Genomic DNA, 15,433 nt, shown 5'->3' on the forward strand with positions numbered 1-15,433 from the left:
CGAGCTGGTGGCGATCGACCCGTTTTCGCAACGCACGTCACGCCCTCGTCACACAGCGCAAGAGCTCATTGGACGCGGAGCAGAGACGGCGGGGGGAGGGGGGGGGGGGGGAGTGGAAATCGAGGAATTTGCATGGTGGGCTAGGCGAGCGCGATGTGGCGCGGGAAGAAGAACTCGTCGGTGTTAACTGATTAGCTTGGTTAAAGACGGCCGACGTACTCGACGCCGAGAAGGTCAAAGGTCGAGGCCATCATGGTCAGCGCGGCACGCACAATGAGCAGGCGCGACTTGGAGACCTCGATGTCGTCGAGATCAACGACCTTGCAGTGGTGGTAGAACTCGGAGAAGGCGGTGGAGAGATCGTAGAGGAGCTCGCACAGGCGCGACGGGAGGAGGGTCTCGAGCACGTACTCGATCTCCTCGGCGAAGCGGGCGATGGTAAAGGCAAGGCGCTGCTCGGACGGATGGGTGAGGATGAGGTCGGCGGCGCCGGTGGCGGCCGAGGCAGCAAAGAAGGCGTCAACGTCGAGGACCGACGAGAGGCGCTCGGTGCCAACGCGCAGGATGGAGCACATGCGAGCGTAGGCGTAGAGGAGATAGACCGCAGTGTTGCCGCGGGTGTCAAGCATGCGCTCAAAGGAGAACATGTAGTTGTTGAGGCGGTTGCAGCGGAGGTCGGCGTACTTGATGCACCCGTGGCCGATGGCATCTGAGGCCTTGCGGATCTCAGCATCGTCCATCGACTCGGCCTCGCGGGCGGCGGCGGCCTCTTCCTCGGTAAGCTCACCTGCAGCAAGCTGCTCGTCGATCTTGGCGAGCCGCTCGTCAAGCTTGGAGCGGACGAGCTTCTCGGCACCCTCAACGGCGGTGTCGAGGAGGTCGACAAGGCGGACCACGTCGCCGGAGCGGGTCTTGAACTTCTTGCCGTCCTCGCCGACGACGACGCCAAAGCCGACGTGCTCGACGCGCTTGTCGTCGGCCGAGAAAAGGCCCATGTGCTGGCCGCCCTTGTAGATGCACTCGAGGTGCGAGGCCTGGCCCGAGTCAACAACGTACAGGATCCAGTCGGCCTTCTCCACATCGAGGCGGTACTTGAGAGCCGCAAAGTCGGTGGTAGCGTAGGTGTACCCGCCGTCGGCCTTCTGCACAATGAGCGGCTTGGGCGGCGCGTTGGGCTCGCGCGGGTTGACGATCCAGAAGCAGAGCGCACCGTTGTCCTCGGCAAGGACCGAGTTGTCGAGCGAGGTCTGCGCCGCGACCTCGGCCGCAAAGGCGTCACGCCGCTCCTTGATGGCCTCAGCGTCCTCGTCCTCACCTGAGGTAAAGGTGCCGACAAGCGGAATGCGCTCCTTGATGAGCTCGACAGTGTCGGCAAGCTGGTCGTGGTAGAACGACTCGCCCTTCTCGTGGGTCGTCACCTGAAGGCGGTCGTAGATGCGCTGGAACTCGACGCGCGAGACCTCGCAGATGAGGTTCCACGCCTTGAGCGACTCCTCGGAGCGCGACTGGAGGGCAACGACCTCCGAGTACGCGCGCTGGGTAAAGTCCGGCTCGGCATCGAACCGCGCCTTGGCAGCACGGTAGAAGGCCTGCAGGTCCGAGATGTTCGGCGGGTTGTCCACAAAGTTGGGGTGCTCGTCCTTGAGATGGGCAATGAGCATGCCAAACTGGGTGCCCCAGTCGCCGACGTGGTTCGTCCGCGCCACGTCAAAGCCGCAGAACTCGAGAATGCGCGAGATCGACTCGCCGATGATGGTCGACCGCAGGTGGCCGACGTGCATCTCCTTGGCAATGTTGGGCGAGGAAAAGTCGATGACCACCTTGACCGGCTTGACCTCGGCCGGCGGCGCAACCTTGCCGGTTCCGGCGATGTTGCGGAGCTCGCGGACGAGGAACGAGGTGGCGACACGGAAGTTGATAAAGCCCGGCGGGACAACCTCAACCTTGTCCACCACACCCTCGGTCTCCGGGTACTCGGCGAGCTTGGCGGCAATGGCATTGGCCACATCCAGCGGCGACTTGTACAGCGCCGCATCAGCAAAATCGGTCTGCTTCTTGATCATGGCATTGAGACGAAGCGCCACCGAGCACTTGTACTCGGTATCGCGCTCGGGCACACCCGACGACGCCGCAGCCGGTGCTGCCTCCACGGGCGTAGCCGCCGGCGAATCGGGCGACTCGGCCTCGGCCGCGGCCTTGTCGCCGCCCTTCTTGCCCTTCTTGCCGCCCTTCTTGCCCTTCTTCCCCTTCTTCTTGGCCTTCTTGGCAGCACCGGTCTTGTCCTACACCACAGCGCATCATCCAGTTTCCAGTTTCTTCCATAAGTACAGTAGGGGAGGAGGGCGGCGGCGGGGGGGGGAGGGGGGAGGGGGGAGGGAAGGGGCCACTCTGGGATGATCCGCCGCCACGGCGGCAAGTTCGTTGGAGGCTCTGTGGGTAGGGGGTATGGGGAAGGATAGGGATATTTCATGGACGTACACGGTTGAGGCTGTTGTCCCCAGTGTAGAAAGGGAACAGCTCAGAGAGTGCTCGGTTCACAAGCATGTTCAGAGAGCCGAGCATGGAGGTCATGGGCTGAGGCATTGTGCTGTCCGACATGGTTCGATCGAATCGAAGCAGAGGAATGGTGCCGTGTCAGATTGGTCTCGCCAGCCGGCGACAATCACCTGCGAGATGGACACGCAATGAGAGTGGGGTGCCGAGGTACACGTTTGATCGGTTTGAGGATGCGGGGGGGGGAGGGGAGGGGAGGGGGGCGGACATATCATGGTACATAGTGGACGCGCGGGGAAGGGTCCTTGATAGCTCTCTGTTCACCAAAAGGCAAAGGGATTGGCTCGCGGCGGACGCTCCTTGAAGGGAGAGGCAAAGGCCGGGCGGCGGGAGGCCGCCGGCGGCGCTGACGATTCTTCGGCGGGCGCCGAGTGGGAGGCGGCGATGAGCGAGCGGGCTCGGGCGGTGCGCGAGAGAACGCTGCGTGTCGGCCGATGTGCGCCAAACAGCTGGGCATTACGGAGCTCGGAGCGGTCGTTGCTCGCATCGTCGCCGTTGTCCGCGCCCGGCAGAGCGAGCGGGCGGAGGTTCGGGTCCTCCTTGATGACAATGGGCCGGTCGAATGGGCCAGCATCGCGGGCGGGCGGTGGGAACTCTTCCGGGTCGCGGACCATGCCAGACTCGGAGAGCAGGACCGAGTGATGCAGCGAGCCGCCGCCGCCGCCAAGCATCGACGCGCCGCCGAGCGCCGAGCGCGAGAGCCGCGACGAGGCGTCCAGATCAGCTGTGGCCAACCGTGGACGAGCCGGTGTGACCCTTGCCGGTGACGCCACCGCAGCATGCAGCTCATCGGCTCGTGAGCCAGCCAATGCCACCACCGGCGCCGATGCCAGCGGGAAGGGCGAGCGCGAGAGACCCATGCCTGGTGAGCCCGGGGTGAACGACCGCACGCCACGCCAGCCACGGACAGCCGGGGTAAAGTGCGGGTCAATGACATCATCTCCAAGATCCACAGATCCAGACCGAGCCCGTCCACCTGGCCCTCCTGAGCCGGAGCCGTGACCCGAGCCACCCGTGGCAGCCACAGGCCCTCGGCTGTCACCCCTGCGGCCTCTCTGTGGGGTGGCCGCCACGTACGACGCCACCGACACCGACATCTGTGTCGGTGTCGGTGCACGACGAATCTGACTGGTACTCGACATCCTCGTCTACCTCTTCCTTCCTATGGCTGGGAATTGGGCGAGAGTGAGGTGGAGGGCGGTGGCCTGGGAGGAGGGGGGGGGGGGGGAGGGCGGTGGCGTGGGTGATTGCGCGACACGGCGCCAAATGGTGCCAAAGGTGGAAAGCAAATGCGCTGGCTTAGGGGAGGGCGGGACGGCGGAGGGGATCGGATCGGGATGGGTGGGGATTGGCCTTCGAGTTGGGTTTGCGTGTGTGTGTCGAGGGGGGGGGGGGGGATCGGGTTCAGAGAAAGTGGTCGTGGGCAGTCGGGCAGGCAGCTGGAGAGGCCATTGGCTCGACACTCAACTCGGGCAGGTAGAGGAGAGAGGCGGAAGAGGAGGAAGTGATGATTCGGGCGGTGGCGGGGTCTTGGCGGTGTTGGCTGCAGGGAGGAGGTGGAAGGAGCTTGGAGATGATCGTCGCCGGCAGAGCGGCGGGCGGCAGAGAAGCGGGACCGAGCAGCGGCAAGCGGCATCGCCACAAGGTAGCCGAGGATGAGCTGGAGGAGACGTTTCTGCACGGATCGGGGCCTGGCGGGCAGAAGATCAACAAGACGCAATCACGGGTCCGGCTTGTTCATGCTCCTACAGGCCTCACCGTGGTGGTGCAGGACACCCGATCCCGCGAGGCAAACAGAACCATTGCGAGGAAGCGTCTCGCCGACAAGGTCGAAGCCCAGCTCAAGGGCAACGCGTCGCGGCTCGGGCGAAAGGCCCAGCGGAAGAGGCGGCGAAAGGCCAAGGCTGCTGCTCGTGCACGACGCAAGTACGCCGATGCTGGCGATGCTGAGGCCGAGCCCGGTCCCGAGCCGCGGACAGACCTGGTCCCACGTCAGGCCGAGTAGTCGCGTTTATGTGGGCGCGGCGAGAGCGCGGCTAAAGCTTGCTCCGCCTCCCGCCGACGGCAGCACGATCGTCGACGGCGGCAAACGACCTCGGCGCCGGGCCGACGTACAGCTGACGCGGGCGGCCGATGACTCGTGTCGAGTCGGAGATCATCTCCCGCCACTGCGAGATCCAGCCGACGGTGCGGGCGACGGCAAAGAGGACAGTGTACATGTCGCGCGGGATGCCGAGGGCCCGGAGAATGATGCCCGAGTAAAAGTCGGTGTTGGGATAGAGGCCGCGGGAGACAAAGTACTCATCCTCGAGCGCCACCTTTTCCAGCTCGAGCGCCAGCTCCATCAGCGGGTCCTCCCGCTGCAGCTTCCCGAGCAGCTCGTGGCAGTACGACTTGAGGATGCGGGCCCGTGGATCGTACGACTTGTACACCCGATGGCCAAAGCCCATAAGGCGGAACGAGTCGGACTTGTCCTTAGCGCGCGCCACGGCGGCCGGGATCTGATCCACACTCCCAATCTCCTCGAGCATGCGGATGACGGCCTCGTTGGCGCCACCGTGGGCCGGGCCCCAGAGCGCGGTGATGCCCGACGCAATGGCCGCGTACGGGTTGGCTTCGGACGAGCCAGCAATACGGACGGTCGACGTCGATGCGTTCTGCTCGTGGTCCATGTGCAGGATCATCCACACCTCGAGCGCCCGCTCGGCAAGTGGATCGACCACGTACTCGGCGCCCGGCTTGGCGAAGAGCATGTGCAACAGATTGCCGCAGTGAGAGAGCGCGTCACGCGGGTAGACAAACGGCTCTCCCACCGCAGTTTTGTACGCCATAGCCGCCAGGGTCGGAAGCTTGGCGATGACCCGATACGCCGCCGCCACCTGATCGCCGGCGTCGAAAACGTCAAGCTTGTCGTGGTAAAACGCCGAGAGCGCCCCGACCACGCCGACCATGATAGCCATGGGATGAGCGTTGGAGAGAAAGCCGGAGTAAAAGTGGATGAGCCGCTCGTGAACTCGTCGCTCGGCCACGAGCCGGGCTGAGTGCAGAGCCTTTGCCTTGCGATCGGGCAAGTCGCCAAAAAGGAGCAAGTACGATACGTCATCAAAGTCGCCATCAGCCGCCAACTCCTCGATGGCGTAGCCGCGATGGAGTAAAACACCGCGAGGACCATCGATGTAGGTAATGGCAGACGCACATGAGCATGTGGCCTTAAAGCCCGGATCGTAGCAAAAGCACCCTGTCGCGCTGTACACTCCGCGGACGTCGACCACGTCTGGCCCCGAGACGCCACCGTACACCGGCAGCTCCGCCGTCTTGCCGTTTGGCAGCGTCAGTCGTGCCGTACCCACAACCCGTCCTCCACGCGGTGCTGCTGCCATGGTTGCTGGAGTAAAGTCTGCTGGCTGTGGCTCTGGCTCTGGCTCCCCCCCCCCACCCGTGCCGCCCGTGCCACCGTGCCCCTGACATGTGCCAAAACCCCCGCACTGCTACAGGAGCCAGTCCCCGCTTTGACGGTGTTGGCCGCGAGATGGGCAGATTTTACAGATTATAGTGGGCGACGGCACGGGTACAGGCTGGCCGCTGCTCACTGGGGGCCAAAGACATCGCGCGGAGACACGGTCTTGCCAGGCTTGCGCTCCTTCCGCATCGTCGAGGCGCGCGTCGGCTTGGGGAGGACAATCTCGATGCTGGACATCTTGAGAGGGGGAGTCTCACACAACTCTGGGTCGTCCTCGATGACACAGCCAGTCTCCTTCATGGCGCGCTCGTGCTCCAGGTAGATGACCGAAATCACGGTCGGAGCGGGGAGGCCATGAACGACATTGCAGATCTCAGGGTCGGCGCATCCGTACTCGCACACGTCGTCGTCGTCATCATCCCGGGTGCGTTTGCGGCCAGTGATGGAAGACGGTCCTGGCGGCGAGGACGCGTGCGAGTGAGCACTCAGCGCGGCCCAGTCCAGAGGCTGGGATGGCGGCGAGGTAGCCGGCACCGGTGGGCCACCAGGTCGCCGGTACAAGCAGAATCTTTGAGCGGATCACCACCCAGGTACTTGACAATCGCCTTGAGCTGTGTGGTACACGGCTGGGCGCACGCGCTGGCCAGGGTACCGTGATGGTCGCTCAGCATGGCCTTGATAGCCTTCATCGCATCGGCGCCGCTCACCATGACGTCATCCCTATTCCACTCGGGGCTGAGCACGCACAGGAAGATCTGGATCATCTCAGGCTTGAACAAGCGAAGTGCATTGGAAAAGGCGTCGTTAGCCTTGCCCTTCTGGGGTCCATACGTGGGGAGAAACGTGTGCAAAGCAAGCAACAGCTGCCGGGACAACTCAACCACGGGCATTGCGTCCAGACCAGCGATGTCCTTGAATACCCACACGAGAAGCCCAGCGAGGGACACAGCTGCGAGGTATTCTTCGGATGTCTCATTCAGTGTCGCAGACGAGGCCTTGGATGAGGTGGAAGACTTGGTCATGCTGGACTGGACGGCGGGGGGGGGGGAAGGTGAGCAAGGTTTGGGTGGGGGGTGCCAAAATATTTTTTGTGCTGCACACACACCCTTGGCCAGCTTGGTTGACCATTTCGCCGCACGCCGGTTGACGGGTGTCTGGAGCCACCACCTCGAAAACAAAGAGCGGCGGAAAACGGGCGAGCGAACAATGTCCCCGAGCCAACCGCCACCTGCTGTACATCCCACGAGGGGGGGGCATGGAGACAATGGCCTACCACAACACCACCAACAGGTGCATGCCGTGACGCACATGGAGGGAGGAACATGGCCGACTACCATGGCCATCCACCATCACTGCCACCCCCACATCCACACCACGTACATGCTCTGTAACCGAGTGAGGTGTTGGCGAGTTGGGGTGTGAAGATTCTTGCCCTATGGTGTGTGGCATGGTGGGGAAGCGAGGCCATGGGAGGAGGGCAGGAGTGAGGAGGAGGGAATGGTGACGGAGAAGGGACCAGGCACCCAGAGGACGCCCATGGGGTGGGACTGTGGCTTGTGGATGGACTGTGGTGGAGGGTGATGAGGGTGCGGGGGGTGTGTGTCGTCACAGCAAAGAATGACCGGCTTTCTACTGCTGCGGGTGGGCGCAGGCAAGGAGGGAGACGACGGCCTCGTGTCCGTGCAGCACAGCATGGGTACCGGAAAAGCCGGTTGGGGGAGGGGGGAGGGTGGGTGTATCGTACGGGTGGTGTAGAGGTCATAGGGAATGCATTATGTGACTTTCACCTCTACGGCGCGTATACTTGCCGCGCTGTGGCCATGGGGGGCTCGGCGTGGTCGCCAGGGTGCCGTGGTGTGTGTTGTTAACCTTGCGGAGGCGTCAGTGGCAGCAGCGGCGTCGTTTTGGCGTTCAGACGGCTGCGTTCGCGGCCGTGCGTCGATTGGCAAGCAAAGATGGCCGAAATCCAACGATTAAACTGGAGAATGACGAAATGAACGAGTGATAATCGAGTGACAAATAATGGAACAAATGACCAAAAAAATGGTGGCCCAGCCATTGGAAGGAATAATTTGCAATTCCGGGCCGTACGCCGAACGTGGCCTTCTGCGCGCGGAGAGGCACCCCAGCACCACCAGCAGACCCCTGCGGCAGCGACGAGGCACACCACGGCACCCTGACGACCACGCCGAGCCCCCCATGACCATAGCGCGGCAAGTATACGCGCCGTAGAGGTGAAAGTCGCACAACGCCTTCCCTATGACCTCTACACCACCCGTACGACACACCCACCCTCCCCCCTCCCCCAACCGGCTTTTCCGGTACCCATGCTGTGCTGCACGGACACGAGGCCGTCGTCTCCCTCCTTGCCTGCGCCCACCCGCAGCAGTAGAAAGCCGGTCATTCTTTGCTGTGACGACACACACCCCCCGCACCCTCATCACCCTCCACCACAGTCCATCCACAAGCCACAGTCCCACCCCATGGGCGTCCTCTGGGTGCCTGGTCCCTTCTCCGTCACCATTGCCTCCTCCTCACTCCTGCCCTCCTCCCATGGCCTCGCTTCCCCGCCATGCCACACACCATAGGGCAAGAATCTTCACACCCCAACTCGCCAACACCTCACTCGGTTACAGAGCATGTACGTGGTGTGGATGTGGGGGTGGCAGTGATGGTGGATGGCCATGGTAGTCGGCCATGTTCCTCCCTCCATGTGCGTCACGGCATGCGCCTCTTTCCTTGGTTGTGGTCTCCTCGACCATGGTCATGGTTGTGGTGGCCGGTGTGTACACACCAAGTGGCTGCAGAACATGCAGTCAGTCGAAACTGGCCGTTTTTTTGCACTTTGCTATGTGTGCCCTTGCACTTTTGCGCTCGGGGGCCGTACGACTGCGGGCTGAGAGTCCGTCGGTGCGGCAAGTTTTCACACTGAAAATTCTCCGCACAAGGCCGGTTGATTTTTTTCCCTCAAACCCCCCCTCATCCTCACTCACCGTCCCTCAACCTCTCACCCACCTCCAGATCAAAGATGGTCAACTCGAAGCGCGGACAGGGCAACGCCTCGGATTCACGTCCTTTCAAGCGCGCGCTTGTGCCGCTCACTCAGGGCGTCGAGGGCTCGATGTACAAGAAGAAGCTAAAGGCGCGCCTCGGAAAGGACTCTGTCCCACTCGCTGCTGCCCACGCACGTTGCTTGCAACTGGCCAAAGACAACACCGGCTGTGACTGGCCCCTTTCCAAGGGCGCTTTCAAGGACTTTGTGCGCGAGGCCTACAATGGTTACAAGGATTTCAGTGGCCTGGAAGAGGCCGTGCTTGCTCTCGAGGTCGGCGTGGTCGACATGCGCGTCCTCGCCTTGAAGATCTGTGACAAGCATCACCGAGCGACCAGGACCGGCGTTAACAAGGCCGCCAAGAAGCAGGACACTACTCCGAAGAACCTCTCTGCTTTGCGTGCCAAGATCGAGGCCAGCGTCAAGGCCGATTATGACCAGCGTGACGCCGACGAGTGCGTTGCGCGCCTCAACGCCAAGCATGACGCTCTTGTCGAGCGTTTCCTTGCCGCCATGGGGTTCGCCGACATGGACATTGCCGACATGGACATCGCTGTGCCATCCGTCACAGCCGCCCCACCTCCTTGCACCCCACACCCGGCTGCAGCGCCCGCCACCGTCGCAAGCGCCCCCGCCATCGCTAGCCTGTTGTCCTCCCGTATCAAACCACCCTGCCTCGAATCTCTCCCACCGACGTCCCTCACCGCGTTGATCGCGGTCGGCAGAGCCAGGGAGCGCCCCCAATGCCTCACAACATCCCCGGCTCACCACCACATCAGCAGCGATAACGGCCATGACTGGGTGAAGCTACCATTTTGAATGCCCTCGAAAGCGCCAGATCAGTCCCGATGCCCCGCAATCCCCTCGCATCCATTGGCTCGACCAGCGAACTTCCAGCTGCCTTCCCTGCCACCCAGCCGGCTCGACAGCCGCGGACGGAGTCGACGACCGACGGTGGTACACACGACCCGGGGAGGGAGGCTTTTTGGTGGCTGCTCTGTGGGCAATGCAAAGGACGATGTATGAGGATGGGGGAGGGTATGGTCATGCTCATGGTGGTGGCGGGGGTGGCGGTGGGAGGGCTGGCGGGTGGCGGCAGGCCGAGGCAACTGCCAACGGTTCTGGAGGGTATAGGTATGGGCACGACTACAGAAGTGATGGGCGGAGTTATGGAGGCGATGGGCGGAGCCATGGAATGGGCAATGATCATGGTCGTAGAATTGCTGCTGATGGCTCGGGCTACCACCGGAGCCAGGCTACGTCATCGGCTGCTGCCCATGCGCCGTACTCGCCCTCGCACGGCTCGCCCTCGGGCTATCAATCATATGCCGATGGAAGCGGGCGCAGGTCACGGGCGGGATACTCGCCATACGGTGAGCATGGCGGGTATCCATCGCGGTCAGCCTCGCGGCTGGCGCAGTATGAGAGCCCGAGTCGTGGTGCTGATGAGTATCGGGCGGCCGAGGCCGAGGCCGAGGCCGGTCCGTGCACGCGCCGCGGCGTACAAGGCGCAGCGGGCGGCGGCGCGGGAGAGTAGTGGCAACACACCGCGGCGTGGCCAGACGGCGCACATTCTTCCTGGGCGCGAGGTGGTGGGCGAGCCGCCGGCGCGATTTGCAGTCGGCGCCCACAATCGATCACGGGTGTCGCGGGCTCTGCAAGCCTCCTCGGAGCCGTCGCCCGAGGTCCAGGCGCTCGATGCCCAGGTCATGGCACGATCGCTGCGGCGCGAGGCCACCAAGCTCGAATCTGCCGTGGAGACGCTCCGCCATCATCTGACCAACACCGATGACGCCGAGGATCGGCGGCGGATCCAGGCCCGGCTGGCGTCGCTGCAGGCGCGGGCGGCCGAGATCAAGTCGCAGCAGTCGCGGGTGGAGCACTCGACGCCACCGCGCGTTCTCATTGGTGTGCCTGGCCGCTCGCCGTCGCGACTCTCGCATGCCCCGCGCTCGGTCGTCCCGCGCGAGGAGCAGACGCGATATGCCCGCGAACTGCAGGCCCAGGTCGAGGAGCGGTCGCGCTGGCGGCGGCTCAACGAGCCGGCCGGCGATCTCGCAGCTGAGGCCAACGCCCGCAAGCAGCGCGAGAGCTATGCTGCCCGCTGTAACGCCGCCGTTGCAGCCGAGTCCAAGCGATTCACAAAGCCGGTCGGCGTTACCCTGGAGTCGCAGCCGCGCAAGTCGATCGACATAGAGGCGCGCCGCCAGTACAAGTTGATCCTCGACGAGCAGCGCAAGGAGCGCACCCGCCTCAAGGCCGCTCCACCGCGCGAGTTCCGCCTGCCCGCCAAAAAGGCCGAGTACATGGAGCCCCACAACTTGTACTCTTTCAAGCCACCACCGCCTGATCCCGACATGCCCTCTGTGCCCAAGCCGCCGCTCGTCACTCTCGCCACCATGGCCCGCCGCGAAGATCGCCGCCCGCCGTGGATGAAATCAGAGCGCCCGTAGCAGCCCGTCTGTCGCCCGCGGTTAAACCACATGCGATGTTCATTCTAACACGCCACGGGCTACGTGCCGCCACGGGGGCGAACCTTGGGCTCCGGTGGATCCCACGGCATGCGCCGACTCTTGGGCTTGGCGCTGCCTCCGCGCCCTCGCCCACGCCCGCGCCCTCGCCCTCGCCCTTGCCCTCGCCGGCGCCCGCGTCCACGCCCACGCCCGCGCCCGCGCCCGCGCGTGCCACTGCGCTTGCGATCACTGGCATCGTCTCGCACACGGCTTGCTCGATCGGCGTGATCAGAGTTATTGCGGCTCGGCGTCCGCCCTCGACCCGTCCGCCCCGAGTTGCTGCGGCTCGGCGTCTGCTGCCGTCCCGAGTTGCTCCGACTCGGAATCCGCGAGCTTGATGCTCGTGACAGATTGCTCGGCGAAGTCAGCGAGGCATTGCTCGGCGCTCGTGAGCTGCAGCTCGGGGGTGTTCGCGCCCGAGCTCCAACTGACGAGCGCGACTTGCTGCGCGTCGGATCCCGCGAGTAACATCTCGATGAGTATGACCGATCCTGCGACCGCGACCGATCCTGCGACCGTGACCGGTCCCTCGACCGCGACCGATCCTGCGACCGTGACCGGTCCCTCGACCGCGACCGATCCCTCGACCAGGAACGAGACCGCGTCCACGAGCGTGACCTCGACCGCTCTCTCGACTGTTCCCTCGACCACGAGCAATCTCGCGATTGACTCTGTGGTGAGCTCCCCAGTGCAGCCCCTCCGCGCGCAGGCGTCTCGGGCCTCGCAAGAGACGAGCCGTGCGAGTCACTCGAGCTCGACGTCGGTCCTCGTGCAGACGACAAGCTCTCCCACACCTCCTCCGCCGGCTCGTCTGCTGCGCCGGGCGTGTTCCCGTGCCGAAAGTCAAGCGACGAATTGGGCGACGGTGCGTGATGCAGCGCCGTCTCAAATACCGTCCGCAGCGGCACGTCGTCGTCATCGTCGGCGCCGCCCGCCATCACTTCTGGGAACGTCGAGCTCAGGCCATGCTCGTCAGTGTTGCAGCGCGCCTTGCCAAACGGCGTCGACGGTGCAGACGCCATCAGCGACGCTGGCCGCCGCATCCAAGCCTTCGACCCCGGTGTGGCCGGCGCAGGCGTTGCATACAGTCGAGACGCCACCGACGAGAGCTCGTTCGATGACGATGAGTCGGCTGTCGATGGCTCAGCCCACCGGCCGCTCGCCTCTACGACGGTCACATCGGCTGCAGGCTTGGGCGTTGTCACCACCTCGGGCGCCACACGAGTGTTCTTACGCGCCACATGCGTGGCCACAAAGTATGCTACCAGGCCGAGCAAAACAAGCACAAGCAAGAGAAGAAGCCACACCACCCAAAACAGCGCAGAGGACGGGTTCTGAAGCGGTGGCAAAGGCGCAGGTGCAACCAGGCTCCCAGGCCCACCCGCGCTCGACGGTGCAGGGAATGGAGGCGCGGGAGACAGCATCGGTGGAGGAGGCGGTGGTGAACTGTCTCCCATTGGAGCTGGTGGTGCCGGCGGTGATGGTGGTGGTGGCGGCGGTGACGGCGGTGGTGACGGCGGCGGCGGCGGTGACGGCGGTGACGGTGGCGGTGACGGCGACGGAGATGGCGGTGGCGGTGACGGCGGCGGCGGCGACGGCGGTGGTGGCGGTGGTGATGGCGGTGGCGGTGGCGGCGATGGTGGCGGTGGAGGGCACAGATTGGCACCAGTGCATGTGCCAAACGCCGAGCACACGTCTGGGCCGGTACACGACGACCCGTCGTCGCATGGCGTGTTGGCTGGATCGAGCTTGCACTCGGACGAGCAGCAGTCCCCGTTGGCTGTGTTCCCGTCATCGCACTCCTCGTCGGCATCGACCACGCCGTTACCGCACACACATGTCAGCCCGCCGGACTGGACGCACTCGCCGCGGCTACCGCACACCGGCGCGCCGTAACACGGCTCTGCAAACGAGCAGTCGCTGCCTGCAGCCATGTACCCGTCGTCCGGGCAGACGACCGTGCCGCCGGCCCCCACCACGCACGCTTCAGCCACATCGCATGGTAGTGAGCCGTTGACTGGCCGACAAAGTGTGCCTACATCGAGGTACTGACACGTCTCCGCCGAGCAGCATCCCCACGGCCCGGCTGAGCCCGGATCGCACTCTTCGCCCGGCTCAAGTGCGCCATTGCCGCACTCGGCGTACGCCAGCAAGACACTCACCGTGTCGGCGTCCGAGCTCGGTTGCGTCGTCTCGTAGCCGGAAAGCACCCCGACGCCAGGCACCCTGCTCAGCACCAGGGCAAGATCGGTCGTCGCTGCCCCGGTTGCAGCGGCAGCCAACATCGGCTGCGCCGCGCCCCACGACGCACCGCAGTCAGTCGAAACCGCCACCATGATGTCCGAGTCGGTTCCGGTCCCGCCCACGTCCGCTGTTGACTGCCACGCCGCGAGAACATGCCCACCGCCAGGGTACTCGGGCATCCACACCAGACTCGGCGCCGCATCGAGCGCGCCACTGTCGTCCGCCGCAGCATAGCTGTTGACCAGCGCCGGCGCGTTCCAGGTCACCCCATTATCATGCGAGACCGCCGCGAGCAGATCCAGGTCTGATCCGAGGCTCAGTGGCCCGAGCGCCGTCCGAGTCGACGCCCATGCCACCGTCCACGTGCCGTTGCCAGCCGTCGCCACCACGGGCTGAACGTCAAACGCCGCCGAGCCGCCCACCACCACGCCGGGCTGGCACTCGAGCCGCCCGGCATCGCCTCCGGGCACCCAGCATCGCGAGAAGAGGATGTCAAAGTCGGTCCCGTCCCATCCGGACCCATACCATGCCACGCCAAACGTAGCATTGGCCGCGCCAAACGCCACGTCTGGCCCATGGTTCGACGTCCCAGACGCTTCCATGCCCGGACTGGCGGCAATTGGCGCCGACCATCCTCCGCTGCTTGCGCCCAAGGCTGCCACAAACACGTTGCCAGCCGAAGCGTAGGCAACAAGCGTGGCATCAACCTCAGCGCCATGACACATCGCCGGCGTCAGTGCCGGCGGGGGACCTGGAGCCACCACCTGTGGTGACGCCAGCGAGACAATGCCGCTGGCGTTGACCTGTGCTGTTGACGCCACAAGCAACGGGCCTTCCAGCCATGCCAGCGCCACAGACTCTGCGCCAGGGCCACGAGCAACAACCGGGAACGCTGCCGAGACGCCCGACGGAGACGGCGGTGAGGCCAGCGGCAGCGCCATCGTCCGTCGCCAGCTCGGCCCAGCATCATCGCCGTAAGCCGGCTGGCGGCTGGTTGCGAGGTGGACTGCAGTAGTCGACGCCGACGAGGCATTGGCTAGCGAGTACGCCGACTTGAAGACAGCAACAACTGAGCCTCCCGCTTCTGTTAGAGCCATCTGTGTATCCGGCGCAGCGTCCGATGTGCCATAGTGCGGGATCATGCCCGGGACAGGAGGCAGAGGATGAAGGAGGCCATCGGCAATGCCGGTCGCATCCACCGCTAGCACCAGCCCAGATCCATCCATCACCACCAGAGCAATCGCAGCCATAACCATTGTCATCCGCATCACCTCCCCCACCATCTTGCTCATCGCCTGCCTCCTCCCTCCTCGCCTCCTCTCCTGCCTTGTCGAAGGACTGCTCCTGCTCCTTTTCCTCCTCTTCCGTCCCGCTCCCACCATGCCCACCCGGGCTTGCCTCGGCTGCATGGCGCGCGCGACGGTCGACCGTGTGCGTAAAGCCTGTCTGGTGAGTGGTGCAGGAGACGGGTGAGCCGTGCTGTATGCCCGGGGCTACCCTTCTTTACCGCACCATGGCTTCTTCCTCCTCGCCTCGCCCGCTCACTCTGTGGCACATCGCGCGCTTCCAGCGAGCTTCTGCCTCCTGGAGGGTTTGGGGGGGGGGGGGGGG

At 64.5% G+C, this 15,433-nt stretch overlaps 7 protein-coding genes across 7 annotated transcripts; 2 read left to right on the plus strand and 5 right to left on the minus strand.

Annotated features, from left to right (window-relative positions):
* Positions 1-113: 113 nt before the first annotated feature.
* On the minus strand, positions 114-2,617 carry AMSG_07631 (arginyl-tRNA synthetase). The gene is made up of 2 exons (XM_013900646.1): positions 2,479-2,617; positions 114-2,282 (listed from the first exon to the last, which is right to left on the minus strand). Exons 1-2 carry the CDS (start codon positions 2,596-2,598, stop codon positions 201-203), a joined length of 2,202 nt encoding a protein of 733 aa, XP_013756100.1. The 5' UTR covers positions 2,599-2,617; the 3' UTR covers positions 114-200.
* Positions 2,618-2,813: 196 nt separating this feature from the next.
* On the minus strand, positions 2,814-3,691 carry AMSG_07632 (uncharacterized protein; the record flags this gene model as incomplete). The annotated part of the gene is made up of 3 exons (XM_013900647.1): positions 3,627-3,691; positions 3,517-3,604; positions 2,814-3,493 (listed from the first exon to the last, which is right to left on the minus strand). Exons 1-3 carry the CDS (start codon positions 3,648-3,650, stop codon positions 2,814-2,816), a joined length of 792 nt encoding a protein of 263 aa, XP_013756101.1. The 5' UTR covers positions 3,651-3,691.
* Positions 3,692-3,890: 199 nt separating this feature from the next.
* Positions 3,891-4,558, plus strand: AMSG_07633 (peptide release factor; the record flags this gene model as incomplete). The annotated part of the gene is made up of 2 exons (XM_013900648.1): positions 3,891-3,894; positions 4,161-4,558. 2 exons carry the CDS (start codon positions 3,891-3,893, stop codon positions 4,556-4,558), a joined length of 402 nt encoding a protein of 133 aa, XP_013756102.1.
* A 31-nt stretch (positions 4,559-4,589) lies between these two features.
* On the minus strand, positions 4,590-5,933 carry AMSG_07634 (citrate (Si)-synthase; the record flags this gene model as incomplete). Its single annotated transcript, XM_013900649.1, has 1 exon — positions 4,590-5,933. The coding sequence occupies one exon, from the start codon at positions 5,931-5,933 to the stop codon at positions 4,590-4,592; it is 1,344 nt and encodes a 447-aa protein (XP_013756103.1).
* A 206-nt stretch (positions 5,934-6,139) lies between these two features.
* On the minus strand, positions 6,140-7,855 carry AMSG_07635 (uncharacterized protein; the record flags this gene model as incomplete). Its single annotated transcript, XM_013900650.1, has 4 exons — positions 7,758-7,855; positions 7,394-7,446; positions 6,559-7,041; positions 6,140-6,520 (listed from the first exon to the last, which is right to left on the minus strand). Exons 3-4 carry the CDS (start codon positions 7,033-7,035, stop codon positions 6,140-6,142), a joined length of 858 nt encoding a protein of 285 aa, XP_013756104.1. The 5' UTR covers positions 7,036-7,041; positions 7,394-7,446; positions 7,758-7,855.
* A 333-nt stretch (positions 7,856-8,188) lies between these two features.
* Positions 8,189-11,518, plus strand: AMSG_07636 (uncharacterized protein; the record flags this gene model as incomplete). Its single annotated transcript, XM_013900651.1, has 5 exons — positions 8,189-8,290; positions 8,602-8,654; positions 9,035-9,715; positions 10,284-10,566; positions 10,598-11,518. Exons 1-5 carry the CDS (start codon positions 8,273-8,275, stop codon positions 11,516-11,518), a joined length of 1,956 nt encoding a protein of 651 aa, XP_013756105.1. The 5' UTR covers positions 8,189-8,272.
* A 294-nt stretch (positions 11,519-11,812) lies between these two features.
* AMSG_07637 (uncharacterized protein) lies at positions 11,813-15,264 on the minus strand (the record flags this gene model as incomplete). Its single annotated transcript, XM_013900652.1, has 2 exons — positions 12,249-15,264; positions 11,813-12,213 (listed from the first exon to the last, which is right to left on the minus strand). The coding sequence occupies exons 1-2, from the start codon at positions 15,229-15,231 to the stop codon at positions 11,813-11,815; spliced, it is 3,384 nt and encodes a 1,127-aa protein (XP_013756106.1). The 5' UTR covers positions 15,232-15,264.
* Positions 15,265-15,433: the final 169 nt, after the last annotated feature.

This window comes from Thecamonas trahens (genome assembly GCF_000142905.1).
Source record: "Thecamonas trahens ATCC 50062 unplaced genomic scaffold supercont1.35, whole genome shotgun sequence".
NCBI lineage: Eukaryota > Apusomonadida > Apusomonadidae > Thecamonas > Thecamonas trahens.

What these genes read in the sequence shown, in the direction of transcription:
- AMSG_07631 (XM_013900646.1), bottom strand. Translation starts at nt 2,598, where the DNA reads ATGTCGGACAGCACAATGCCTCAGCCCATGACCTCCATGCTCGGCTCT. An exon ending in GGGACAACAGCCTCAACCGT is followed by an intron (nt 2,283 to 2,478) that starts GTACGTCCATGA and finishes GCTGTGGTGTAG; the next exon opens with GACAAGACCGGTGCTGCCAA.